Raw genomic sequence first — 27,312 nt, forward strand, 5'->3', positions numbered from 1 at the left:
AAAAAAACAAACCTGTGGAAATTTGAACTCAATCGGTCGTCGAAGTTGCGAGATAATAATGAAGAAAAAAAAAAACACCCTTGTCACATGAAGTTGTGTGCTTTCAGATGCTCGAAATCAAATTCGTGGAAAATTACTTCTTTCTCGAAAACTACATTACTACAGAGGGAGCCGTTTCTCACAATGTTTTATACTATCAACCTCTCCCCATGACTAGTAATCAAGGAAGGTTTAATGCTAATAATTATTATGAGTAATTAACCAATAGTGTCCACTGCCTTTAAGAGTGACTACCAAACATACTTTAAGGTTTCTAGATTTGTGTATTCTCTCTTTCAGGGAATCTTCAGAGAGCTCTGATTCAGACAGAGATGAAGACACGGCAGGCTGGGACCAACAGAGCGCCTTCTTCGCTGGAGCTGCAGCGACCGCCAACAAGAAGATGACGACAAATTCCAAGCCGGAGAAATCCAGAAAGAAATCCTCTGCGAAGGGAGGAGGCAAGGAGGAAGCCGAGTCGGTGAGGGCTATGAATTCAGACCAAGTCAGTAACACCCTCTGGGGATTTCATATTAACAAATCTTCCTGCTCTGCTTGCTTTAAGACATCTGCGGACATCGGCCAGAATGGGTGTGAGGAGTTGGTGATGGGTGTTGTTAAGGGCGGGGTAGGGGTAACAACGTCTAGGGATGCTTCTTTATTTTCTTCTGCTGCCTGTTTTAAGACATCTGCGGACATTGGTTGGAATGAGTGCGAGGAGTTGGTGATGGGTATGGGTGTGGTGTAGGGCATGGGAAGGGGGGGTGTTATGAATTTGACGTTAGTAACAACGTCTGGGGATGGGTTCTTTATATTCTTTTGCTGCTTGCTTGGAGACATTTGCGGACACTGGCTAGAATGTATTATTAGTGAGGATTAGTGTTGGTGGTGGGGTGTGGTTAGGGTCGAGGGGAGGGGGGTCTCTAAACCTTGCTTTAAAAATATCATTTTATTTCCAACTCCGAGCGAAACTTGAAACCTGACTTCATCAGACAGCAAAAACAAATTGTTCTGTACACGTTCAGTTTTGACTGATATTTACATTATTGTGAAGTTGTCGAGGGTGGTGAAGGGCAGTCTCACTTTCTTCCTTTTCAATGCTCTTATTTCCTCTGCATGTGTTGCATAGCTTTAAATTCAGAACACCTTTTTCTATTTTCCTCTGTACATCTTATGCTGCTTGCTTCTACTTTTAATACATCTTTTAATGACTGAAGCCATTCCTTTGGAACTTTCTTTAGAACTGTTTCTTAAAAAGCAATGTATACCTTTGTTTTTTTGGAACCGTTTGATTGTTTTTATTCTATTTGTATGATGATGATGACAGTGTAACTAAAATGTCATGTTTTTGAGATGTTGCTGAAAATCCAGATCGAATTTGCCCAGGCAGGAAGAATAGTCCTTGAATACACTGGACACTATTGGTAATTGTCATAGACTACATGTAGCCTTCCTAGTTGGTGTATCTCAACAAATGCATAAAATAACAAACCTGTGAAAATTTGAGCTCATATCGGTCGTCAAAGTTGCAAGATAATAATGAAAGAAGAAAAAACACCCTTGTTACACGAAGTTGTGTGCTTTTAGATGCTTGATTTCGAGACCTCAAATTCTAAATCTATGGTATTGAAATCAAATACGTGGAAATATACTTCTTTCTCGAAAACTGCTCCACTTCAGAGGGTGCCGTTTCTCACAATGTTTTATACTACCAACCTCTCCCCATTACTCGTTACCAAGTATGGTGTTATGCTAATAAATATTTTGAGTAATTACCAATAGTGTCCACTGCCTTTAATAGAGATAACCACAGGCCTGATACTTCACGGAGGCAACAGAGGCGATTGCCTCCGTTGCCCCTTGCCATTGCCTTGGTGCCCTTGAAATGCTCTAGTAGAAATTTACAATTCCCTCATAGGGTGCCCTTTGCCAAAGAGAAAATGCCTTGGTGCCCTTGCCTTTTCAAAAATGAAGCATACAGGCCTGTAACCACATTACTTTGAAGCGAAACTGTTCTCAAAATGCTTTACACTATCAAAAGCTTCTGTAGCTTCTAACCAAAAGTTCTTATTACCATTAATTTAAATTACTCAAAATAATTTTTAGCATAAAACCTTAATTGGTAATGAGTAATGGGGACCTGACATTGTGAGAAACAGCTCCCTCTGAAGTAAAGTAGTTGTTGAGAAAGAAGTCATTTTCCACGAATTTGATTTTGAGACCTCAGATTTAGAATTTGAGGTCTCGAAATCAAGCATCTGAAAGCACACAACTTCGTGTGACAAGGGTGTTTTTTCTTTCATTATTATCTCGCAACTTTGATGACCGATTGAGCTAAAATTTTCACAGGTTTGTTATTTCATGCATATATTGACATACACCAAGCCAAGTGAGAAGACTGGTCTTTGACAATTACCAATAGTGTCCAGTGTCTTTTAAAGCCATTATACACTTTCGGTAAACAGTATTGTCCAAGTCCCACATTTCGTGTATCACAACTTATATATAAAATAACAAACCTGTGGAAATTTAGGCTCAATTGGACATCGGAGTCGGGAGAAAATAACGGGAAAACCCACTCCTGTTTTCGCGCGTTTCGCCATGTCATGACATGTGTTTATAACAAATCCGTAATTCTCGTTAACGAGAATTTATATTGTTTTACCGTTTTCTCAAAAAGTAAAGCATTTCATGGACTAATATTTCAAGAGAAGTCTTTCACCATTACCTTCTGTAAACCCTGTAAATTATTTGTAAATCTGTGAACTTTTTTTTTTTTTCCTGTACCGAAAGGGTCCAATGGCTTTAAAGAGCGATTACCAAACCTATACCTAATAACCTTCCCTTTGCTTATAAGAAGTGTTATTCCGATCTCTATTTGCTGATGAGATTGTACATGTGCTTCTGATAATGTTTTTGATGTTTTGTTTTTTACTATGAACTAAGTTCTTGTTTTTTTGTATGTGATTTCAGATTGACAGCATGGACCCCGTTGTTTTGCAAAGCAGACAGTATGCAGGTATGTACATTCCATCAAAATGCAGTCAGGTTGGCTCAGTGGTTTCTCTCCCTGCCTTTCACCTCTGTGGACCCCGGTTCGATACCCGGACCGGAGCCTTGCGTATGGGTTGGGTTTTTCAGTCCCTACCAGGCCCAGTTTCATAGAGCTGCTTAAACTCAACAAGCATCTTAGCACATAACAAAAGTATGTTTGTACCAGAATAAGGTTACCAGCCAAACTACCATGTCACATGTACATTTTGTGTCTGGTGTCCTACTCATTTCTGCTTAGCAGAAAATTGTTTAGCAATTTATTTGGCTTAAAGCCATTATACACTTTTGGTACAGGAAAAAAAAAAAAAAGTTCACAGATTTACAAATAATTTACAGGGTTTACAGAAGGTAATGGTGAAAGACTTATCTTGAAATATTATTCCATGAAATGCTTTACTTTTTGAGAAAACATTAAAACAATATCAATTCTCGATCGCGAGAGTTACGGATTTATTTTAAACACATGTCATGGCACGGCGAAACGTGGGGAAACAAGGATGGGTTTTCCCGTTATTTTCTCCCGACTCCGATGACCGATTGAGCCTAAATTGTCACAGGTTTGTTGTTTTATATATAAATTGTGGTACACGAAGTGTGAGCCTTGGACAATATTGTTTACCGAAAGTGTCCAATGGCTTTAAGCAGCTCTATGATATTGGGCCCCGATTGTGTAGGTTTTCCCTATGGGGGGAAAATGCTGATGTGATGAGATATTTTAAATCTATATGTTTGTTTTCTTCAGTTAAAGGCAACGAAATGGCGAATCTTGGTCACTACAGTACAGCAATAGATCTCTTCACACAAGCTATATCATTGGATCCAAGAGATTTTAGGTAAGGACAGAAGAAGTATACCATAGATAAATTAAGGACCGCATTGAAATAAATTCACTTTGACAATTGATTTGAATTTAATTGAAATAAAGGCAAACTGTTCAATAATGCTTTAGACTATGTGGAAATTTTTCTTGTTTAGGAAGTGACATTTGGTGAATTGTTTAACAGAGTTGTGCTGGTTCAGTACTCAAGGACAAAAAAAGCATGTTATTTATATGTGTGTTAATTTATAAAGTTACTTATTTACTTCATTCGTGATTTTTTGCAGGTTTTTCGGAAATCGTTCTTTTTGCTACGACAGGCTACAACAGTGTGATAGGTATGTGCACAATTAAAAGAAATTCTGAAAAAATCATAATAAAAAAAAACAATTTGATTTGATTTCTTGTTATATTAATTCCAATGGGGACAAGTCATTTACAAAAGCTGCACGGACAGTTTGGAAAGGATTGCCCTCTCACATTCAATCAATACAGGTACTTTCTATTTAGAAGACTTAGCGAAAGACTTTTTTTATAAACAATCTTTTGTCTATAGACTTGTTTTATGAATGTTTAACCTTGTTGATTTTTACTCTTTGCTGGTTTACTCCATTGTGTTGACCTGTGATGATATTGTATATCGTAGTTATTGTACTGCACTTTGTAACTTTTGTAAAAGGCGCTCTATAAATATTATTTATTATTTTATTATTATCATTATTATTAGTATTATTAGTATTATAATTATTTTTGCAATACACTTTCATGGTAAATTGAGTACAATAAAAAGTGGTTTAATTATTGTTACTATTAAATGTTTTATAAAGCTTTCAAATGTCCTTATGACTGTTATATTCAAAGTACCAAACTAATAATTGTAACTTGGTCTCAATTTGGCCCTGCAAGTTTGTTGGTTGGTTTTTAACAACAATAATCCATGTATCTTACAAGGCTCTTGCCTGAAATAGTATTGCAAGAGTTATATTTATTTTTTGTGTTTTGTTTGTCTAAAAACAGTGCTTTAAAAGATGCAAATCGAGCAATTTCCTTGGCCAAGGAATGGCCTAAGGGTTATTTTAGAAAAGGCAGAGCGTTAGCTGGACTGAAGGTGAGATTGGCTTTTGGAAAAAATGTTTAAATTATTTTGAAGTAGGATTTGAAACTTTGCATGGTGGAAATACGATAAAGAAGGGTTTGCGGTAACACCATGTAATGACTATCTCTAATGAGTTGGGGTGGTTCTGAAAAGAACCGTTGGGTTAACTCGACGTTTGGATCAGTATGCTCTGATCGGCTACTGGAGAAGGCTGGACTCTGATGCTGCATGCTGCTTAAGTACTGTAGATATGGATAAGCTTGGTGATGCACGAAGGCGGGAAATAGAGGTGGGAAATGGAGCTCAGTGATGCGTGGTGTGTGGGGGGGGGGGGGGGTGTGTGCTCACTGAACTGTGTCAGTAGGATCAAGCACAGGGGATAGTGAGGGTGTGGGGCTTAGGGGACTGAGGGTATAGAAGACCCAAAGCAGTCTAAATAGATAAGTCAATAATGGAGTGGGGGCCTTGGTGACTGAGGGGTATAGATGACCCTAAGCAGTCTAAATAGATAAGTCAATAATGGAGTGGGGGCCTTGGTGACTGAGGGTATAGATGACCCTAAGCAGTCTTAAGTAGTGGAGGGCTAATACTAAGTAATTATTAATTATTTTTGTTTGCTGTTATTCGTCTGCCGCAGAATAGAATTTCTGGGAACTGGGGGAGGAAGTATGGATGACTTTTCATGACAGTTTACTCGCAGAAATTGTTTTACAGAATCAATTTCTTTTCTAATTCAAGTCTGATTCTTTTCCAACGTCAATAGCTTATTTGGAATTTTAAAGGAACACGTTGCCTTGGATCGGTCGAGTTGGTCTTTGAAAAGCGTTTGTAACCGTTTTTTATAAAATACATATGGGTAGAAAGATGTTGTAAAAGTAGAATACAATGATCCACACAAACATGCCTCGAAATTGCGTGGTTTTCCTTTTACATCGTCGACTAACACGTCGGCCATTTATGGGGGTCAAAATTTTGACCCCCCATAAATGGCCGACCATGTTAGTTCGCACAGTAGAAGGAAAACCACGCAATTTCGAGGCAAACTTGTGTGGATCATTGTATTATACTTTTAAAACATCTTTCCAACCATATGCATTTTATAAAAAACGGTTACAAACGCTTTTGTTTTGACCAACTCGTCCGATCCAAGGCAACGTGTTCCTTTAAAGTGAAGCTTTCCAAAATCTCAACTTACCATCTGGTTTGCATTTTGAAAAATCTTCTTTTCCATTGACAGCGTTATGCCGAGGCAGAAACCGCCTTTGAGCACGTCCTGAAATTGGATAAAAATTGTGAGGACGCCGTTGAGGAGTTGCACAAAACCAGGATCTCTCGCTTAATGGTAAGTCTGACTGGGGCTCGTGAGGTACCAGCCTTGAACACATGGCGCGATCCTGCCAGATGGACCTTTGACCTCCCATTGACATGTGTAGACACATTACAATTGATTACATTCAAACATGGTGCACACACGGCAGCAGTTGACTGAAACTACGGTCAAAGGGCACTTCAATTGGAAAATCTGAAAGTCAATGGGACACTTTTGAACGGGCACTAAGGCCAAGACCAATGTGTTATACCGGGTAAAAAGTGTTTCTGCTTTCACTGTCCATTTTCTTTTTGTCTTGCTGTGCCCAATTTGCCCCACTGCTTCGCCTGCCTTTGGGAGGGCAGTTGCCCCCTTGGGTCATTCGCCTATGTGGCTGAGTCATCTGAGTGTGGGTTCAAGTCCTGGGCCCAATTTCATAGAGCTGCTTAAGCACAAAATTTTGCTTAAGCAAAAAAATCCTTGCTTAGTAAAATCAGATTACCGGCCAAGACTCGACTCAATTGTTATGCTAAGTAAACAACAGCTAAATACCAGTCACAAGCAATGTATATGGCATGAAATTTTGGCCAGTAACATGTGTAAAACAAGCGAGCTATTTTCGTGCTTAAGCAGATTTTTTGCTTAAGCAGCTCTATGAAATTGGCCCCTGGTCATGAAACTTGTGTCCTTGAGTAAGACATTTAAATATTTTTGCTTGTATCGTTATAAAACTGTAAAGAGGGTTGAGGGCGTACTTTAAAAAAGCAAATACCAAATACGTATTTTTAATAATATTTGTTCATTTTGATGATGTTTTGTAAGTTTCATGGTCAGTGTAAAACAACATGTTTGTATTTCATTTGATAAAGGCCCGTCTCAAAATACTCTCTTTTGAATTTTGAATTGAACAGGAAATGGGCTTTAATAGACCTCAGTGTGATGCAGCCATCCGCCAGTATGGGTCTGTGCAATCGGCCCTTGATGCTCTTCTTATTAACGGAGTAGAAGGTGTCAGTAATACCTTCCCAGAAGACGTCTATATCTCCGACGAGGAAGATTATATTACGCAAACTATTGAAACTAGTAAACTTGAGTAAGTGCACACCAACTTTCATATTTTTTTAGCCTAGTAACTCGAGTAAGTGTTGACCAACTATTAACAAAGTATTGGAACTAGCATACTTGAATAAGTGTTAACCAACTACACAAACTATTTAGAATAGCAAAATTGAGTAAGTGTTAATCAACTGCACACAAACTTGAGTAACTTTTAACCAACTACAAAAACTATTTTTAGTAAATTTGAAATAAAAGCCACAAATAACATAAGACTAAATATGGGAAATCTCATCACTCAAAATATTTAATATGAAATTGATGCTAACTTTGTGTTGTATTCTTTGTCGTTTAGTGCACGTAATCCTTTGAGTCTACGCTCCCTATGGGTCGGCAATCTTCATTCAACTGTTTCAGAGAAAGAACTTAGAGATCAGTTTGGGCAGTAAGTTATCACTTCTTATGATCAAGACACTAGGCCAGAAGTTTGTTTCGACAGTTGTAACCAACAAATGTTTCAGTCAATGGCCAGTGATTTACCAGTGGCAAACTCAACTGAAACAGTTATTGGTTTACATACCCCATGCTAGTTGAACCATTAAAGGAACACGTTGCCTTGGATCGGACAAGTTGGTCTTTGAAAAGCGTTTGTAGTCATTTGTTACAAGATGCATATAATTAAAAAGATATTTTAAAAGTAGAATATAATGATTTACTCAAGCATCACTCGAAATTGCGTTTTTTTGGTTTTTTTTTACCTCGTCGATTAACACAGTAGGCCTTAAAAGGCCGACCGTGTTAGTTCTCAAAGTAAAAGTAGAACCACGCAATTTTGTGGGGCATATTTGTGTGGATCATTGTATTCTACTTTTAAAACATCTTTCTAACCACATGCATTTTATAACAAACGGTTACAAATGCTTTTAAAAGACTAACTCGACCGATCCAAGGCAACGTGTTCCTTCAAGACCAGGGGCCAATTTCACAGAGCTGCTTAAGCAAAAAATCTGCTTAAGCACGAAAATAGCTTGCTTATTTTACACATGTTACTGGCAAAAATTTCATGCCACATACATTGCTTGTGACTGGTATTTAGCTATTGTTTACTTAGCATAACAATTGAGTGGAGCAAGGATTTTTTTTTGCTTAAGCAGCTCTATGAAATTGGGCCCAGTATATCTCGGTCAGCTATAGGGAAGATCGTTAGCAGCCTCTTGGTTCAGCATGAATATATTAACAGCTGGACACAAATTTTGTCAGTCTATATTTACTAACTCAAAATGTGTAGATTTGAACATTGGAACCAAGACATGACGTCATATCGTACATCAACATTTAAATTTTATTTTTACCCAGGTTTGGCGAAATAGAAAGCCTACGCCGCCTTCCGGACCGGTTTTGTGCCTTTATAAACTACAAGCGCCCAGAAGAAGCCGCCATGGCCCTTGATCAGCTCCAGGTTTGTATACGCTCTAGAAAAACCATTCCTTGGAATTACTCCAGTTTACCCAACGACACCTGAGGGACTGTCCAGTGTTCTCAAAAGTTTGCAAGTCCTATTGAGAACTACTTTTTAAGGCAGCTTGTGTTGACCTTTTTGCCTTTCACATTAAGTGACTGAGTTGTGCTCCAGGCTTGTATTCTTTTTTTTGGAATAATCATCCTTTGACTTTTCCGTTTTTAATACGACACCCAAGGATTGCTGTTATGAATTTATCCACTGTGTAACAGACCGCCCGATGTTTTTCAAAAAGGTTTCAGGTCATACAGAGTGAACTGCTTTTGAGGACGCTCCCTTCCCAAAAGTAGCACTTACCAACATTATCTTTCAAAATTGATGCACTGGAGTCTTTTTACCACATCACAACAGCGCCCTCAAGAGCCCATACACACCCTAAAATTTAAATATTTGTATACATATCCCACAGGGTGTCGAGGTCGGTGGGCGTTTTCTATTGATTAAATTCCCGGATAACCCCATCGTTGACGGTCAGCCCCGCACCACGGTGTTGAAGAAAAACACCACCGCCAGCGCCAGTACCCCCAGCACCAGCAACAGCAGCAACAGCAGCAGCAGCAGCGGCAGCCACACCAAGGCACCTACAAGCCAACAGCAGCAGCAGTTTGCTGGCAAGGGTGCTTCTGCACTCAGTAACTACAGCAATCATACTGATGCAAGGTATTGTACAAAGTTACTGTCGGGGGATCTACTCTTTTTTTTTCCTGGGATTATTTTTGCAAAACTGTTGGATTCTTTGTTTGAGAGTACCTCATGCACAAAGAAACTATGACTTTACCAGGCCTGTATGCTTTGTTTTTAAAAGGGCAAGGGCATCGAGGCATTTTATCCTCTGTAAAGGGCACCCTATGAGGAAATTTTGAATTCCTACTGGAGCATTTCAAGGGCACCAAGGCAATGACCAGGGCCCAATTTCATGGCTCTGCTTACCGTAAGAACAGAATCGGCGCTTACGGAAGCAGGATACGGCAAGCGTATTTCACGGGTTAGCGGCGAATTTTGGCTTCTGCGCGTGCGTACTTCGCGTTACTTGGCATTCTACGCTTACAAGGCTAGCGCAGAAATTCGGCGCTTGCACGTAAGTGGGGAATCGTGATCGTAAGTGCAGAAATCGGCGGTAAGCAGAGCCATGAAATTGGGCCCAGGGGGCATGGAGACTTATTTTCTAACTGATGTGCTATAATGATTTTTCATGTATGCTGTATTTGTTGTCCTTTTTTTACCATGTCTTGGCTTATTATTGACATATAATCCATGTTACTTTATATTGTAATTGTTTAGACATCTCTATTATCTTGTTGTTTTTAAACAATGCTTATTCATTTATGGTTTTACCCATAGGGCTGTCTTCTACAAGTTTCAACTTGCTTAATCAGCTTCCATGCTCCTATTTCTATTACACTGTTCCATTTTACTAAATTTCATTCTTTTTAAATTTGTTTTCTTGATTTGGTACCATATTTTTTCTTGTTTGAGATTATGGAAATGGGCAATTCCATGGTCAGTCGCATTACACTTTTCTGTGTAGTTTCTTGATCTTGGTGCTAGTAGTTCTGTGTGAGATATTCTTTCCACTAAGTTAATGGACTGATTTGTAGCCACAACCTACGTGGCGAGCCCAAGCTGAGTTCTTATTTGGCAAAATTGGGTTCATCCCTTGTCAACAACTAAAAAAATAAGTTGATTTCCTATGTAAGCTATAACTTCTTAGTGGAAAGAAAGTTGTGACAAAAATTTGATTTTGTTTGTGTCATGTCCATGTTTGCTTTGAATTGCCCAAATGTTTATTGGAAATGAATTGATTATGTTGTTGTTTTACTTTTGTTATATTGAATAGGCCTAATATTTAGTTATACTATGTGCTTTTTTCTGTGATACTAATTATATTGTAACTTCTCTTCACAAAACAAAAATTGTTTATATGATTTATTTGCCAACGCTTATCTCGCTTGTACATAAGTTGTAGTCAATACCTTACATTTAAGCAGAATTTTATTATAAGCCGAGTTCTTTAAGAATTGTGAACACATGAATTGCACGATAATTCTCTCTCATTTAAGTTGTAGTCGATACCTTTATTTTCAGGAGAATTTAATTATAAGCCTAGTTGATATCTTTTTTTAAGAGTTCTGGACAAATGTCCTGTCCAACTATTCTCTCTCATTTATATTTTTTTTAATGTTTTGTCTCTTTCCCTGAGAATTGTGGACAAATGTATTGCAAGACAATTCTCTCTCACTTACATGCTTTGTGATTTTCTCTTTACCCCAGTGGTGACAAGGTGACCGGACCAGTCAATGGCAACGAATGCTACTTCTGGCGTACAACAGGGTGCGTGTTTGGAGACCGCTGCAAATACAAGCACCTCGCTAAGGCCAAAGGGGCTGATCTCAAACCATGGCAGAAGGTGGTTTATGATTAGCGCCCTCTGTTGTTGTTTAACCAAGCCATCACTTTTACCTTGGTTAAAAAAGTGCTGGGCCTATGATTCAAGTTATGTTGGGAAAGTTGTGTGTTGTAATCGTAACATTGTCTTGGCTCTGATTAGATTACTGTATCTTGAGAAACTCGTATTCAAACCAATGACTTGATTATGACGAGATAACTATCTTAGGAATTTTGTAACCAAACCCAGGGCCTGGTTACGACAAGGTTTTTGTATCTTGGGAATGTCATAACCAAACCTGTGGCCTGGTTACAACAAGGTTTTTGTATCTCGGGAATGTCATAACCAAACCCAAAGCTTGACTTTGACGTGATTACTGTATCTTGAAAATGTCGTAACCAAACCCATGGCTTGGTTATGACGAGTATAGTGTATCTTGGGACTGTCGTAACCAAACCCATGGATTGATAGTGATGAGATAACTGTATCTTGGGATTGTCGTAACCAAACCCATGGCTTGGTTATAACGAGATAACTGTATCTTGGGATTGTCCTAACCGAACCCATGGCTTGGTTATAACGAGATAACTGTATCTTGGGAATGTCCTAACCAAACCCATGGCTTGGTTATAACGAGATAACTGTATCTTGGGATTGTCCTAACTGAACCCATGGCTTGACTATGACTAGTCCACCTACAATGTACGCCATATTCTCAAACACAAAAGCTAAATTCAAAGATTTAACACCATTTAAAAAATACTGACAATTGGATATTCCAGAGGTTTTTTTTATAAGGGAATCAATGTGTGGTGAAGAGGTTTTCAACTAGTGGTTTAATCCCAACGAGGCCTGGTTCTTTATAATTTTACCGAGACGAAGTCGAGAATTATAAAGAACCAGGCCTCGGCAGGTTTAAACCACTAGTTGAAAACCGATTCAACACGCTTTGATTCCCATTCATAAATACTTTTTCGGTCAAAAACATCGTCACTTTTTGGTCAAAAAGTAAAATAAATGCAAAAATTGTAATTGTTAATGATTTCTTTCAACACAACACCCCTCCAGCTATGAAATGGTAAAGCCCTCCGCTGCTACAGGTAAGCAACTCCTTATAAGGGAATGTTGTGCGCGTATCGCGTGACGTGGCACAACTGTTTCAGCTGTTGCTCTCGACCAATAGGAATGAAGAAACTGTCTTATAAGGACAGGTGCAAGGTCGCGTGTCACGCCCATGAATTAACACTTTTTACCGGTTATAAACAAAGGTTTATACACACCCACAAGACGCGCTCTCCACCAATAGGAATAGCGAAACTGTCTGAGGTATTTATGAATTGGTGTTCATTCATTCATTTCTATGAGAGGAATTGATGGTTTGTGTTTAAATACCAGCCAAGCTTTTTGATAGTGTGTGGAGTTAATGTTCTTTTTTTGGAATTGCTGTACCAAATTTTCTAGATTTGCGGGGAAAAAAATTGTTGGCTGTTGTTGAGGAAAGAGCTTGGTGTAACTTTTTTTCTGTTTAAAGGAGCAGTATTTTGTCCTGGTCCAAAACAGTGATTAACACGTAACGATAATTAATAGTGCATCTTAAGCCTGGTGTCTTTAAATCTTTGTATTAATTTATCAGAAATGTTGTGGTTAAAAAAGTAATACGTCGGGAAATTTGAGAAAATTATAACAGTTTTGTTGAAATTCAAAGCATCAATATGTGGTTGGGCATAATGTATTGCATTAGCCAGTAATTTTGAAAATAAGGGAATAATGGTTCAGAGTTGAGGGTAAACCTATTTCTTTCCAGAATGTAAAGCAAAACTTGAGCCTTCAAACGAGGTATCTGTTAACAGATTCTCAAGTTAATATTTCTATTGTACAAAAATCATCAAATTCTGTCTCAAACAAACAAGCGTTTAAAAATAACTTGGGAACTGAAGCAGAAGTTTTAAATTCAAACCAAGGCCTTGCCTATGTTGTATTATTTCTTAATGTATGCTTCCTAAAATAGCAGCACTTCCGATTTGTCTGTTTGTTTGTTTGTTTGTTGTTGTTTTGGGGTGTTTTGGTTTGTTTTGTTTTTTGGGGGTTTTTTTTGGGGGGGGGGGTTACAAAGATAAGTTACCAAAAATTATGACAGCGTTGCATAGGAAAGGTATGCCTAAGGAAAATACTGTGGCTTAGCTTCCATATGTCGTATTAAAAAAATAGTTATAAACAACTTTGTCATATGAAACTTCTGAAATGCTACCCTCGTATCTTTGACCATTGCCCAAAGGATGGACAGATTTTCTCTTATTTTTTTCCAAGTACGTTACAGCGGGCTTAAACACCATAATCTCAAAAGGCTTGTTTATGGTTGGTTGCGAGATGATAAGCAATGATCGGCAGCGCCTCTAGCGACTAGTGTCAGATGCCTCTGCAACTAATATATCAGACGCCCAGCCATCACATGAATAACTATTAGTTGTCATTTGTGAAAGTTCTTAAAGTTAAAGGCAGTGTAATTGTCAAAAATCAGTATCCTCACTTGGTGTGGAAAACCTGTGAAAACAAACCTGTGAAAATTTGGGCTCAATTTGTCATAAAAGTTTCAAGAAAATAATGAAAGAATGCAAATCCTTGTTGCGTAGATTTGTTTTAGATGCATTCACAAGTGAAGCCTTTTTCAGATTCAAATTTTTAGGTAAAAAAAAAACATCTTTCCTAACAACATGACTTCAAAGGGGGTAGTGTCTTGCAATGTTTTATACGCTCAACAACTTTCCATTGCTCTTCCAACAAGTAAATTTTTATAGTCATTAACGTGTGGAGTAATAACCAAAAGTATTATAACCCCTGCCTTAAAAACCTTAACAAAAATTAAAAGTTCACAGATTTACAAATAACTTCAGGGGTTACAGAAGATGGTGAAAGACTTCCCTTGAAATATTATTCCATGAAATGTTTTACTTTTTGAGAAAACATTAAAACAATAATCAATTCTCGACTTCGAGAATAACGGATTTATTTAAAACACATGTCATGACACGGCGAAATGTGCGGAAACAAAGGTGGGTTTTCCCGTTATTTTCTCCCGACTCTGCTGACCAATTGAGCCTAAATTTTCACAGGTTTGTTATTTTATATATAAGTTGTGATACACAAAGTGTGGGCCTTGGACAATACTGTTTACCGATGTTGTGCGATTGCTTTAACCTGGTGTCTTTGACAGCCAAGGTGTTCTGATTGGGCGTATTTGGGAATCAAATGGTTCCAGACCTATAACAGCTGCTAAAGGGTTCTTCACTATGTTTGTACATTACGTTGCCAACATGTCTCTTTGACAATACACAAAGGAGCTCCTATGAAGTAACTATCAAAGGGTTCCAGACCTATAACAGATGCTAAAAGGTTCTTCAGTGTTTGTACATTACGTTGCCAACATGTCTCTTTGACAATACACAAAGGAGCTCCTATGAAGTAACTATCAAATGGTTCCAGACCTATAACAGATGCTAAAGGGTTCTTCACTGTTTGTACATTACGTTGCCAACATGTCTCTTTGACAATACACAAAGGAGCTCCTATGAAGTAACTATCAAAGGGTTCCAGACCTATAACAGATGCTAAAGGGTTCTTCAGTGTTTGTACATTACGTTGCCAACATGTCTCTTTGACAATACACACAGGAGCTCCTATGAAGTTCCTTGGTGTCGTAACTATCAAAGGGTTCCAAACAAATAACAACTACATGAACTAAATGGTTCCTCATTAGGTTTGTACGTTACCCAAGTTACCAATAGGTCCATGCCTGTGTGCTTCATTTTTGAAAGGGCAAGGGCATTTTCTCCTTGGTAAAGGGCACCCTATTTGTACTGGAGCATTCCAAGGGCACCAAGGCAATGACCAGGGGCATGGAGGCAATCGCCTTTGTTGCCTACGTGAAGTCTTGGGCTGCATGTCTCTTGACTATACCAATGGAGCTCCTACAAAGTAACCTTACACGGTTCCACACTAGGTGTATTTGACCATGGAGGAAGGAAGAGGAGCTCGAACGAAGGGACTTCAAAAGTCGAACCCGTGGTACCGCAGTCGTTTAACGACACCTCGTAAATCACCCACATACCTTATACAGACAATGGCCGACCTGGCGTATGTGAGTTTGCGCACTTGGTTCTTCACTCAACTATGGTGTCGTATGGCTATAATACAGAAAGAAAAACAAACTTTTTTGAGACCTGATAAAAATTGTGTACACTTTCGCCCACCAAATCGAAAAGCACAATTGAATACCAACCACCCTCATGTGCTAATACCCAAATTTTGAACCACCGCTAGTGACAGGAAAGTGACAAAAAATGTAAAAATATGCCATGTTTCCGTGAAACACCACAAACGGTAAATGAAAACGTGTATATTCACAATTCTTGTCTCCAATGATTCAACTTTACACGAAGGCAACGGTGCAGAGTGGCGGTACCACACCTTCTGTATAAAGTGATTTAATCCTGCTCGTTAATCGGCTGTCCAGCTGGAGGTCTCCTATCTTTTTCCAACTGGTCTTTTTCCACTGGTCAGACAGGGGCATTGTCGGGGTATTCTTTTGATTCTCTTGCGGCTTTGCGGGTCGTTCGAGCTCCTTCTCTTCCTTCCTCCATGATTTGACTATCAAAGGGTTCCAGACCTATAATAACTGCCAAAGAGTTCCTTACTAGGGCCCAATTTCATAGAGCTGCGTAAGCAAAACAAATTGCTTAAGCAAAAAATTTGTGGCTTAGTAAAATCAGATTACCGGCCAAGACTACACTCAATTGTAATGCTAAGTAAACAACAGCTTAATACTAGTCATAAGCAATGTATATGGCAGGAAATATTGGCCAGTTACATGTGTTAAACAAGCAAGCTATTTTCATGCTTAAGCAAATTTTTTGCTTAAGCAGTTCTATGGAATTGGCCCCCGTGCTGTACATTACCAAACATGTTTCCAACATGTCTCTTTGACTATTCACAAAGGAGCTCCTACTAATGCCCAATTTCATATAGCCTGTACGCAGAAAAACTTGCTAAGCAAAAAAGGAAAAATATTGCTAAACAGAAACTGGTTACCTGCCAAGATTCCATAAAGCTGACATTGTTGCAACTGGTGCTCAGCAAGGGAACTTGCTATGCAGTATTTTCTGCTTAACAGCTTTATAAAATTGGGCCCAGGTAACTAAAAACAAGATTTCCTGCTTGTTTTTGGCCATAAGAGATTTCCGGCTGGGAACTACTAACAGGTTTTCACTGGCACCATTAAGGGAACACGTTGCCTTGGATCGGTCGAGTTGGTCTTTGAAAAGCGTTTGTAACCGTTGTTATAAAATGGATATGGGTAGAAAGAAAGACCTGTTCATTGTAAGTATTTAAGTTCTATAATTTAATCTTTAGATGCATTTATAATCATTATACACACATATATAATTATAAAATCAAAAACGCCACTGTAAAAATCATTTCTACGTAAGTAAGCTTCAAGTGTTAATTTATATAATATTCAAATGGAAGACTTGGGTTTGGAAGAACTATTTTTTGTTGACATCCCAAGTTTATTCATAACAAAATAAAAAACATGTTGAACACATTTGTTTATTGGGTCACGAGTGTCTTTTATTTTCCAGTCCGTTGTGAAGTTTTTAATATTTGTTCCATTTCTAATAAGTAATTCACTTTTACTTCTCTTTGAAGGATAAAGTTATTCAACTTCTTGGACCAAATATTTTAAAACACTTTTGCAGAAAACTTCCATGCTTATTTATTGAAAAAAACTTGACTCACCCAAAAAACAATCAAGTATTATACATGTAACCCTTGTACTCTATGACCATTCAATATTGTCCTGCTCCACTGTGGTTTGGAGCGGCAAACAAAACTGTTGGCCTGCAATATGATTTTTCTTCGTTCTCCCGAAGATGATCAGAGCATACTGATCGAAATGTAGAGTTGAAACCAATGGTTCTTTTCAGAACCACCCAAACCCATTTAGAGATGTCGGTACACAGTCAACCCCCCAACTGTCATATCATTCATTATATAACTGACATACAGATCCTTGTCATTTGATTGGTGGAACTTACTTCACGTGACATTCACTATTACTCCCATCTGCACCGGCAATCGAAAAGACCTATTCGCCCATTGGGAGTAGCATTTCCCATTCAACAGTTAGGATCATCCTTGTTCCCAATATTTTTGAGCAGTACAGCGCCGCCGCGCCGCTGCTAAAACAAAGGAGCACCTGTGCAAAAGGTTGTGATCCAATTTGTGCATTGTTGTATATGATTTTTTGTTGTCAGTAATTTGTGTTATTTTTCATGTTATACTTTTAAAAAACATCAAATGACAAGGATCTATGTGTCAGTTATATAAACGAATATTGAGTGGCTCTAATTTGTGGAATGAGAGGAATATTATCGCTCGGTAAATTTGGATTGTTCCATTTCACGAGGTGAAGCCGAGTGAAATGGAACAGTCCAAATTTTACCTTGTGATAATATTCCTCCCATTCCACTCTGTGCCACTCAATATTTGTATAATATCACCCACCGTGAAGATTGAATGATAGATGCACTATTCCAGCCTACAATATGACATCATGTGGTGAATGCATCTACAAAAGCCTAGACTTGTGGACAAGTCGTTAAATGTCTGTCGCGGTGATAGCGTTCCGACTCTCCCCGCGATTCCTGCGGTATTCTACTTCTGCTGTCACGACTACTGTCCCGAAGTCGGTAACCAGCAGTTCGCGGGAGAGCAGTGATCTCACCATAGCACGGCCACAACTCAACTATCTCATCGCGTGGGACCATTAACGACTTGTCCACAAGTCTAACTAAAGCCCCTTTCACACGAGCGGTGCAAACACGGGTCCCTGGTTAAGGGCGCAGGCCTACTATGACCATTCAATATCCTCCACTGTGTTTTTAATTTCTAAATTAACTATTTCAACCTGTAATATGATATCATAGCAACACTTTTCAACCTCTTAATTTAAATAACTGTAAATAAGTTTACTCTTTTTAAATATTTTCTTTTATAAATACAAGAATAAATAATTAATATTTTCAAAGCTAAAATCTCAAAATTTAAAAACAAAGTTCCCAATTGATTTTTAGTTTTCCCTAAAAGCCCAATATAAATACATGTACTTGGACATTCACATTTTCAATTGAGAAGAAAGTACAAGTTAAAAGACTTTCACCAATTGATGATACATGTATGCAGTTATCCCCAATTTTAAAGCATGTGCACCAAAGTTGGGCCAGGGGTCTGCCCAACTAAGATTAAGATGAGCCACAGCGAGTATGGTTGTTTTCATCAATTGAGAATCGGTAGGTTAGGTGTCCCACAGAAATCGGTCCGCCAGAGATTCTGTCCCCCCCCCCCCCCCCCCATATAGACGATGTGACCTGTGACATCACTTGTTTACAAAAGAGCCACCAAGCCTGGACTTCCTGCAGGCACGATTTGTACACAGCTCAATGGAAGAAAACATAAAATCTTATATTTTATGGAGATTGCACTGTCCAATTCTTATCAACTGTTGATATGATGAAAGGGGGCACATCTCAAAACTTGTCCAGCTTTTACTTTCATAACTTTTGGTTTTATGTGGAAATTTTGACACCAAATGTCAACTTTCCCATGGGACCATTGTAGTATCTTGCCTGCCAGAATACTCAAAGAATGTACAAGGTCACACTTATTGTAAACAAAGTTCACATGGTCTACAGGGCCACACTGTTTTGACTTTCAGATACACTCTAAATTGTTCAAGTACTTAATTTGATTGTTTGGTTTGGCGCGATGCTGGAGGAGCACCTGTTTCCAGCTGTAATTTTCCTGAGTGCAAGGTATTGTCACCAAAAGTTAACTCCGTGTATCACCTCCCAGTGAAACTCAAAGCCCTGAGTGAGTTTGATAAGGCAACATACATGTGAGTAGTGTTAAACTGAAGGCTATAGACTGGACTATTGCTCCCTCGCCCGACGAAGAAACTCTGTGAAGTAAATCAGAAGAAAACAAAAATTTAATTAAGCTGTCGTGTTGGTCTAAAGGAACACGTTGCCTTGGGTCGGTCGAGTTGGTCTTTGAAAAGCGTTTGTAACCAGTTGTTAAAGAATGCATATGGTTAGAAAGATGTTTTAAAAGTATAATACAATGATCCACACACATTTGCCTCGAAATTGCATGGTTTTCCCTTTACTTTGCGAACTAATGGTCTGCCATTTATGGGAGTCAAAATTTTGACTCCCATCCGACCGTGTTTGTCGACGAGGATAAAGGAAAACCAAGCAATTTCGAGTGATACTTGTGTGGATCATTATATTCTACTTTTAAAATATCTTTCAAACCATATGCATTTTTTAACAAACGGTTGCAAATGCTTTTCAAAGACCAACTCGACTGATCCAAGGCAACGTGTTCCTTTAATAACCTCTTAATTATAAAAGTGGCTTCTTATTTTTTTTTATAGCGCGCGTATTCAGTGACGTTTAAGGCACTTCAACATACAGTATTTTCCTTCAAGGTAGGTGGGGCTACGTTGGAATTATACTCCTTTTGCACAGCACGATGTATTTGGTTTACAAGGTGCTGTGGTGCCATATGCAGCCAATTAAACCAGGAACACCAATGCGAACTACTCCTTTTGCACAGCACCATGGTTTACAGGGTGCTGTGGCGCAATATGCTGGCAATCATTGATGGACCTAATGCATTGATGTCATTGTGAGTGCTACATTTTACAACCATATGTTCCGAAAACCGTGAGAACTAGGGATTCAGGGTGAGCATTAGGAAAATACACTAACATGTAAGCTTGGGCGATATCACGATATTATCGAATATCGCGATATTAATTTGGAAACGTTTTTGATATCGGATGGATTTGGTTTTAATCGAAATATCGATATATCGCGATATATCGCAATAGTCGCGATAAATCGCGATATCGATTAAATATCGCGTAGTATTTGCTAGCTGAGACATCTTGCACCCCATAGATTTGGAGTAAAACCAGAAGAATAGGTCATTAGAACACCTCTCTTATGCTATGACCGTCTCTTCTACAACTTTCACTTTGAGTTTGAAGACTGATGATGTCAAATTTAATTAATCGCGATTATATCGAATATCGCGATGTAATGTCGGCGATATATCGTGAATAAAATAAATCGATATCGCCCAAGCTTACTAACATGACCAGGGTGTTGGAACTAACTAATGTCATCATGCTGCCATCTTGAAGTATTACATATGGAATTCCATAGCCTTTTATCACACACATACCTAAGAAGATAATAATAAAATGACTGACAAGCAAGAGTGCACGAAACATGTAGACCTATTTTCAGAGCCAACGCTCCTCCCAAAAGAAATGTTCCACACGCATGTTTACCTGTAATGTTTTATTCATGCGTTTATCCCAGAGTCTGGCCACACCCCATAGCGCTGTACCACTAGCGATCAGATACTTGCCGTCAGACTGAATACAGTACACAGTGTAGTCGTGTGGATCTTCCAATTCAATGACCGGTAATCTGCAGATAAAAATCAAACAGGAATAAATATAAGGCCACTGGAACAACCACTTAAAACACATTTTGTCTCAGATTTACATTAAATTTACATGGTTTAACTGTAGATAATGATGGTAGAAAGCTTCCCTTAAAATATTAGGCCGTGTCCGAAACGACGACTTCGGCTACAGCTACGTCTAGATCAGCGCGTCTACCAGTGTTGAAGAATAGGCAGACGCGCGCGATCTAGCCGTAGCTGTAGCCGAAGTAGCCGTTTCGGACACGGCCTTACTAGCTGAGGTGCTTTAGTTTTTCAGAAATTAATAAGTAAAACAATTCCCCAAAAATTACTTTAGCATCTACAATGAATCGATGCGACTCTCCTGAAAACATTGCTGTGTTATTTTTAACTTTTCTCTCAAAAACTTAATGGTTAATTAAACTTAACTTTCTACAGGTAGCAAAAATAAATCTTCATTCATTTTTTTTTTTTTTACAGTTAGTAGGGATTCATGCCATAGCCAAAAACTTGATCTACAAAAGGTTTCAAAACCCATCTAAGTAGCCTACCAGGGATAGTCAATAAGCATTTGGCAAGTTAGATTTGAAAGTCGAGTACAATGACGCTTGATCACAAGTTTAAATTTGGATTCATAAATTTGGATTCATCAGACTATAGGGACAGTTGCTACGCCACATGAATTGGGGCAACTTTTTGGTAGTTACAGCGAACTACAAACACGGCGAACACCCATACACAATTCTAAATGTGTATGTTACAACGGTACCTGGGTTTGCATTGGGGCATGGCTTTTGAAAATACTCGCATACAAGGGTGTGGCTTACGCAAATACTTACATACAGTTTGTCCTGAGATCCCACATTCTTACAATGGTATCATAACCAGCGGAGAGTAGTGTGTCTGGTGACTCATATTGCATGTGTAGTATACCGGCACCATGGCGCCAATTACGTCCAATCGTCATAATCTGTTTACCACTATGGATATAATAACAGATAACAAAATGGAAACTGTCACAAATCTGGGGCGTGTTTTGGCAACCCAACTTAAGACAGGTTTGAGCTTCAGTTATTGGTTGCCCACAGTGGATATGAATTGGTATACCTTTAGGGGAAAATACCTTTAAAACATTGGAATGGCCCACTGAGTATGATTTAAATCTCAATTGGGATACACTTCTACCCCGATTGGAACCCTGATCTCCCAATGCAGATATAAATGGGTATCTCTTCACGGACAATGCCTTAACGGTTGTTATGGCTCACTGGGTATAAACTATCCCAAATGGGGATACATGTATACCTCCCTCAGGGGATATTTTGCCTTTTGTCTCACCTCTCTATATCCCAGATTTTTATCGGTTGTCTATCGGCTACTGCTGAAGAGCCACTTGCAAAAGATCTGTAAATCACACAATAAAGAAATGCAAAGTCAAATGAGTGCCAACTAAAGAGATTGTGTTTTTTTTTTGGAGGGGGGGGGGGGGACAAAGACAAATTGACTAGGACCTGTGAAAATTCGCATCCCATAAAGGTGATCCCTCTATTACTGCTTCCTAGGTTGTGTTGTGATCCCTGGCTATATGACAGTTACAGGTTGCATGGCTTCTGACTGGTACCCCCGAACAATATTGACAAAATAGGGACACCGCCAACATAGGGCTACATGTAGATAACTGAGTTGGTAGAGCGCCGACATATTAATCAGGAGGTCATTGGTCCAAGTCCCGCTCTAGTCAATTTGTCTTTGTTCAACTTACAAAGTTAAAACTAAAATAACGTGGGGTAAATGAATCTTCACAGTACACAGATGGTTCTGTACACAGTCCAATTCAATTTCAATTTCAACCCATGCAGTTGAATGGTTTCAAATGGTCAGTCAACTCACTATGTGAAAATGGTACCAATAGTAGGAGGGTTAACAAACCTTTGGCTTGGACTTGTACGCAGTGACCTGACAGTATCCGACATGGTGATGGACCTCATCGGCTGTTGGCAATTACATCTCCAAAGGGTGATTGATTTATCGTTTACTCCCCCGACAATCAAGTCGTCCGTCATGTCCACGCACATGATATTTAAACCTGATATACGCTGCTCGTCTGGCTGGTAACAGTGCAACAGGGCACCAGTGTACTTGTTATACAAGAGAAACCTTGCGTCACTGTGAACAAATTGTGAAAGGAATGCAAATCATTGTTCATTCTCTGTTTCAAGATAGTTTACGAGAAGGCTCCATTAAAGATTTTCTGAGTTTCGTCACAAAAATTCTTAATGATTTTTTATGAATCTCTGTATTTTAAACTCAATTCAGCTTGTAGCTGCGTTGTTTGAATGTGTTTTAATAAACCAATAATAAAAAATAATAAAAATAAAAAAAACTCAGGAAAATGTTTATCCTTTTCACCAGTGGGTGTATTTACTTTGGTAATTCAAATTATTTGCAGTAAATCTGCCAAGGGCAGCCAGCATAGAGATAACGGGTGTTAGTTGTCAGATTAAAAAGGATGTTTCGTTCTAGCGTCTTTCTTTAAAGGAGCTTTCCATAAATACCATTTCAAGATTGCTTTCTTGTCTTCTACCTGAAGACACGAGCGGAGTATACTGTTCGAATCGTCAAGACCACACCAGCTCCTCTCAGAGCCAACACTCACACAAAAGAGATTTACACATAGTTGTACCTGCAAGTTAACTATTTATATGTATTTTTTCCTTTGTTTTTCTTGTTAATGTGACTCAAACATTCTTGTTCTTGACAATCAAACTCATCGGAAAAGGAAGGGGTTCGCCCGAATGTTCCTGGTTTGATTGGCTGCATATTGTGCTACAGCACCTTGTAAACCATTGCATGGTGCTAAAAGAAATTGGTCTCATACTTCAAAAACAAACACACAATAACGTGTGTGCCTATAAGAACATTCTATTGCGCCTAGAACATGCCAGACTTTTGAGACCCTCCCTAACATACCATCCTGCTGTCAGAAGTCTATCCTTCTTGACAACGAACTGTGTGACGTCATTGAGCTGACCATGGAAGGAAACTAATGGTTTCTTGTATATACTGCCATTATCATGGAGTCGGAAACTGTGGACTTTCTCCCCTTGACTCAGGTACAATTGTTGGCCGTCTAGTTGTAGCCAGGGTAAATACCTGAAGGAAAGCATCATTAGAAAGATAAATATTATTATTCTTCCTTATTCGGCCATTTCACAAAGTACAGTAACAATACTTGCAACAAAAGTTTAGCTACAGGAAAAGAAAAAAAAATAACATGTTTTTTTTTCAGAATCTTTTTGAGATCACAAAAGTGAAGTGGGTTTACAAATAATCAGCATTTGTTACCAACCACTTACCGAGTTTTAAATTTATAAAGAAGATTTTCCTTTTTGTTTCCTCTGGTCCAGTTGAGGGAGATCCTACACATTTCCTTCAAGGACTTCTGTCTGCGTCTAAAAGAAATAAAAAAATAAAAAAACAGTTGTTTTTCATCTAAACCTTTGAACATGTTTAACAACAGAATCAGTCTGTTACAACAAATGTATTTTAAAAAAACCTGTCAAGCATTCAACAGTTGAGCAGAGCTGATACATAGCCTGTCACTCGCTAATATGTATGACTATTGGGGGCGAGTTGCGGAGTTTGAGTTGATGATGCCCCTGGGCTAAGATTAATTCCTAACTGCAAATCAATCATAGTTGCTTAGTAAGGTGTGATGTCACAATACAAATCACTATGGTGAAACTGACAATTTGTCTTGCGATAATAATAATAATACACGGTTTTTATATAGTGCTTTTTCACAGGGTGTCTCAAAGCGCTTCCGACATTATAACCCCTGGTCACTGGGCCTTAAATCATTCCTTAAACCATCTCAGCTCCCTGGGGAGTATACAGCCTGTGCAACATTAATATGCGCTACATGGCTAAAGGCTAAACCAATCACAAGAACCATCTCTACCCTCACAGGTACCCATTTACCCCTGGGTGGAGAGAAGCAATTGTAGTTGGATTTTATTCCTTTGTGAAATTGAGCCAAGGCATGCATGCTTCATTGTTGAAAAGGGGCAAGGGCACAAAGACATTTTCTCCTCAGTAAAGGGCACCAATGAGGAAATTGTAATTTTCTATGAAGGGCACCAAGGCAATGACCAGGGGGCACAAAGGCAATTACCACTCTCTTGTGACCCCGCATACTCCTGATCTCTGCAGCTTGTGCACTGGCTTCTTCAGTTGACGCAGCCCTCCTCTTGCTTGGTGATTAAACACCATGTGAGCCTCTCCTTGGCCAAGTCTTCCCAGTGTTATTTTGGAAAGCCAGCTGCTTGGAGATGTTGTTTCGAAGTTAGATATGCACCAATTTAAAATGTTTACTTACCCAATTTTGTGGCCACAGTTTTCTCTTGTTTTTTTATCCTCCTGAATATTGATAAGCTGTCTGCTGATTGGTCGCCATGCAGCATCTTGACCAATCAGTGCGTTGAGCCTTCTGCTTAGTTGGGCAATGCAACCAATCTCTGATATTCTTAGCAAACTCAGGATATACAAAAGTACTTCATCGGGTAAGTCAAGAAAACCCGCCATTTTAGTCTCACAAAAAGAAATCTTGACCTCCTACAATCTGTCTACAAATGCGACAGCTGTCATTTCCACCTGATGATGTCCGTAGCAATAACAGACGTCTTCTTACGTTCTCCTCACCCCTCATCAAACCAACTGCAGTGGAAAATAACAATATTTACTTTTTAAGTTAGATTTGATTGTTTTTCTTTCCAGTAAGCCCTATTATCCTGTATTACCTTTGACCTCACCCAGAATTCATTGAGAGTGCGAGATGTCAATATAAGAATATAAGCGCAAAATGCTGATTTTGCTTACTACATTACTGAGCTATGTAAAGCTAGTTTTGAAAACCGACAGTCAGGAGGATCAATTTCAAGGGTTTTGATTGCAGCACCCGCAACTATTTTTTATCAATGGAGGCCTCCAAACGGCAGGAGGAGGCCTCCAGACGACGGGAGGAGGGTTACGTTATCGCAACTACACTGGGCCAAGATAATCAGAGCTCACTGTTACCATGGTTACACTACATCAATAAAGAAATCTATCAGACAATCCTCGGGATAGGACTCGGGTCAGGAGCATCCAGCTTCCAAGACTTAATTTTGTTTTAATAATAAAAGACTTAACAAAATCCCTGAACATATTGACAAGCCGTAAATAAATAGTTACTAAACTAATATTTAAACTCGGAGGACAGCGCCTACAATTCAAATGTCACCGTGGTCAAGTGGTTAGACTGCAGGACTTGCAATCACAAGGTTGTGGGTTCGAATGCCCCAGCTAACCGCTGATTTCACAATGACTAGAATAAATATTGTCGTCTAGTTACTGAATCACAATTTCTTGATTTGTGTATATAGTTCTAGAATCTAGTTGCGATAAGGTAACCTTCCTCCGGTCGTTGGGAGGAGGGTTACGAATATCGCAACTAGTTAGTGGGTGCAGTTCATAATCATTAATCATTCATAATCATAGACGTTAAATTAAACCAATGTTTGTAAATGTATGAGAGAGATCTAGATTGGCTGTTGCCAGCTTGGCGTTTATATCCCCTTGAGGGAGTTTGCCGAGTTCCCTTGACTGAAGGTCAGCTAAACAAAACAACAACCAAATGAAATGGGCTCCAATGGGAGTAGCCATTCAAATACAAACGACTCCATACAAACACACACACACAATCCAATTCAATTCAACCAAGAAAAAAGATGACCAAACTTTTAGCGTTAAAAACATGTGGGGAAATGTCCTGAAATTCAATAATGTATGAAGGAAGTAAAAAAAGACCTTAGACCTTAGACCTTACCTAAACAAGAAGAGCCGTGTTATTTAGAAGCTGTGAAAAGGGTTCTTGCGATCATTTCAAACAGATTATGTGGACACATATTTCAGTTTGTTTTGCAATGTTATGATCGTCCAAACTGATGTTATGACATGCCGGCGCCCTCTCGCGGCAACTCTGCATGATAGTCTGAATACAAGTCGTTATTTTTTATATTGACTCTTTTGTAAGTCGATTTCAGTGGTCCTGTCACAAAATGTTTTGGCAATTTGACCCAAAATTCCTTGCTCTATGACCAAACTTATCAATTAATTTTTAAAAAAATATTTTTTTATTACGTTTTTAAAGACAGATAGTGGCTGCAGACAGTGAATCAAAGGCAAACACAACATTTTGTTTAGGTTTTAAAAGAAAGTTTTTTTTTATTGGGGGGGGGGTGGGGGTGCAGCGTTTCAAGCCTTCAGTTTGGGCTTAAATGATTCTGGCCAAGGCCGTTAACTAATATACTAGCAGCCAGAAGAAAAACCGTCAAAAGAAAAGTTGTAAAATGGAATGTAAAATAATAATATGCAATCCAATAACTGTACTTCCTGCTTGCCAGCGACTGAGGCGTAGGTTAGGCGCGGTAATGCTGCCCTC

At 38.8% G+C, this 27,312-nt stretch overlaps 2 protein-coding genes across 2 annotated transcripts in view; one reads left to right on the plus strand and one right to left on the minus strand.

Moving 5' to 3' along the window:
- Nucleotides 1–16,875, plus strand: part of LOC139940351 (uncharacterized) — a 34,375-nt gene extending 17,500 nt beyond the window's left edge. Inside the window, exons 9-19 of the mRNA XM_071936565.1 lie at nucleotides 340–520; nucleotides 3,013–3,058; nucleotides 3,836–3,926; nucleotides 4,198–4,248; nucleotides 4,928–5,018; nucleotides 6,244–6,348; nucleotides 7,227–7,408; nucleotides 7,727–7,816; nucleotides 8,728–8,830; nucleotides 9,300–9,550; nucleotides 11,162–16,875. Coding sequence (XP_071792666.1) covers nucleotides 340–520; nucleotides 3,013–3,058; nucleotides 3,836–3,926; nucleotides 4,198–4,248; nucleotides 4,928–5,018; nucleotides 6,244–6,348; nucleotides 7,227–7,408; nucleotides 7,727–7,816; nucleotides 8,728–8,830; nucleotides 9,300–9,550; nucleotides 11,162–11,312 — 1,342 coding nt within the window. The 3' untranslated portion in view covers nucleotides 11,313–16,875. The remainder of the gene's footprint in view (nucleotides 1–339; nucleotides 521–3,012; nucleotides 3,059–3,835; nucleotides 3,927–4,197; nucleotides 4,249–4,927; nucleotides 5,019–6,243; nucleotides 6,349–7,226; nucleotides 7,409–7,726; nucleotides 7,817–8,727; nucleotides 8,831–9,299; nucleotides 9,551–11,161) is intronic.
- A 147-nt stretch (nucleotides 16,876–17,022) lies between these two features.
- On the minus strand, nucleotides 17,023–26,806 carry LOC139940352 (F-box/WD repeat-containing protein 4-like). Its single transcript, XM_071936566.1, has 9 exons — nucleotides 26,698–26,806; nucleotides 25,210–25,547; nucleotides 24,188–24,283; nucleotides 23,802–23,984; nucleotides 22,761–22,997; nucleotides 22,170–22,235; nucleotides 21,671–21,811; nucleotides 20,692–20,833; nucleotides 17,023–19,290 (listed from the first exon to the last, which is right to left on the minus strand). Exons 2-9 carry the CDS (start codon nucleotides 25,413–25,415, stop codon nucleotides 19,174–19,176), a joined length of 1,188 nt encoding a protein of 395 aa, XP_071792667.1. The 5' UTR covers nucleotides 25,416–25,547; nucleotides 26,698–26,806; the 3' UTR covers nucleotides 17,023–19,173.
- Nucleotides 26,807–27,312: the final 506 nt, after the last annotated feature.

The sequence above is a fragment of the Asterias amurensis genome, chromosome 8 (genome assembly GCF_032118995.1).
Source record: "Asterias amurensis chromosome 8, ASM3211899v1".
Lineage (NCBI taxonomy): Eukaryota > Metazoa > Echinodermata > Asteroidea > Forcipulatida > Asteriidae > Asterias > Asterias amurensis.

Bases quoted from the DNA above. Each gene is read 5' to 3' on its own strand.
- LOC139940352 (XM_071936566.1), bottom strand. From the start codon at position 25,415: ATGGCGGGTTTTCTTGACTTACCCGATGAAGTACTTTTGTATATCCTG. The intron at 23,985-24,187 runs GTAAGTGGTTGG...GCTTTCCTTCAG, and splicing joins CTTTATAAATTTAAAACTCG to GTATTTACCCTGGCTACAAC. The intron at 20,834-21,670 runs GTAAGTATTTGC...TTTTATCTGCAG, and splicing joins GATCTCAGGACAAACTGTAT to ATTACCGGTCATTGAATTGG.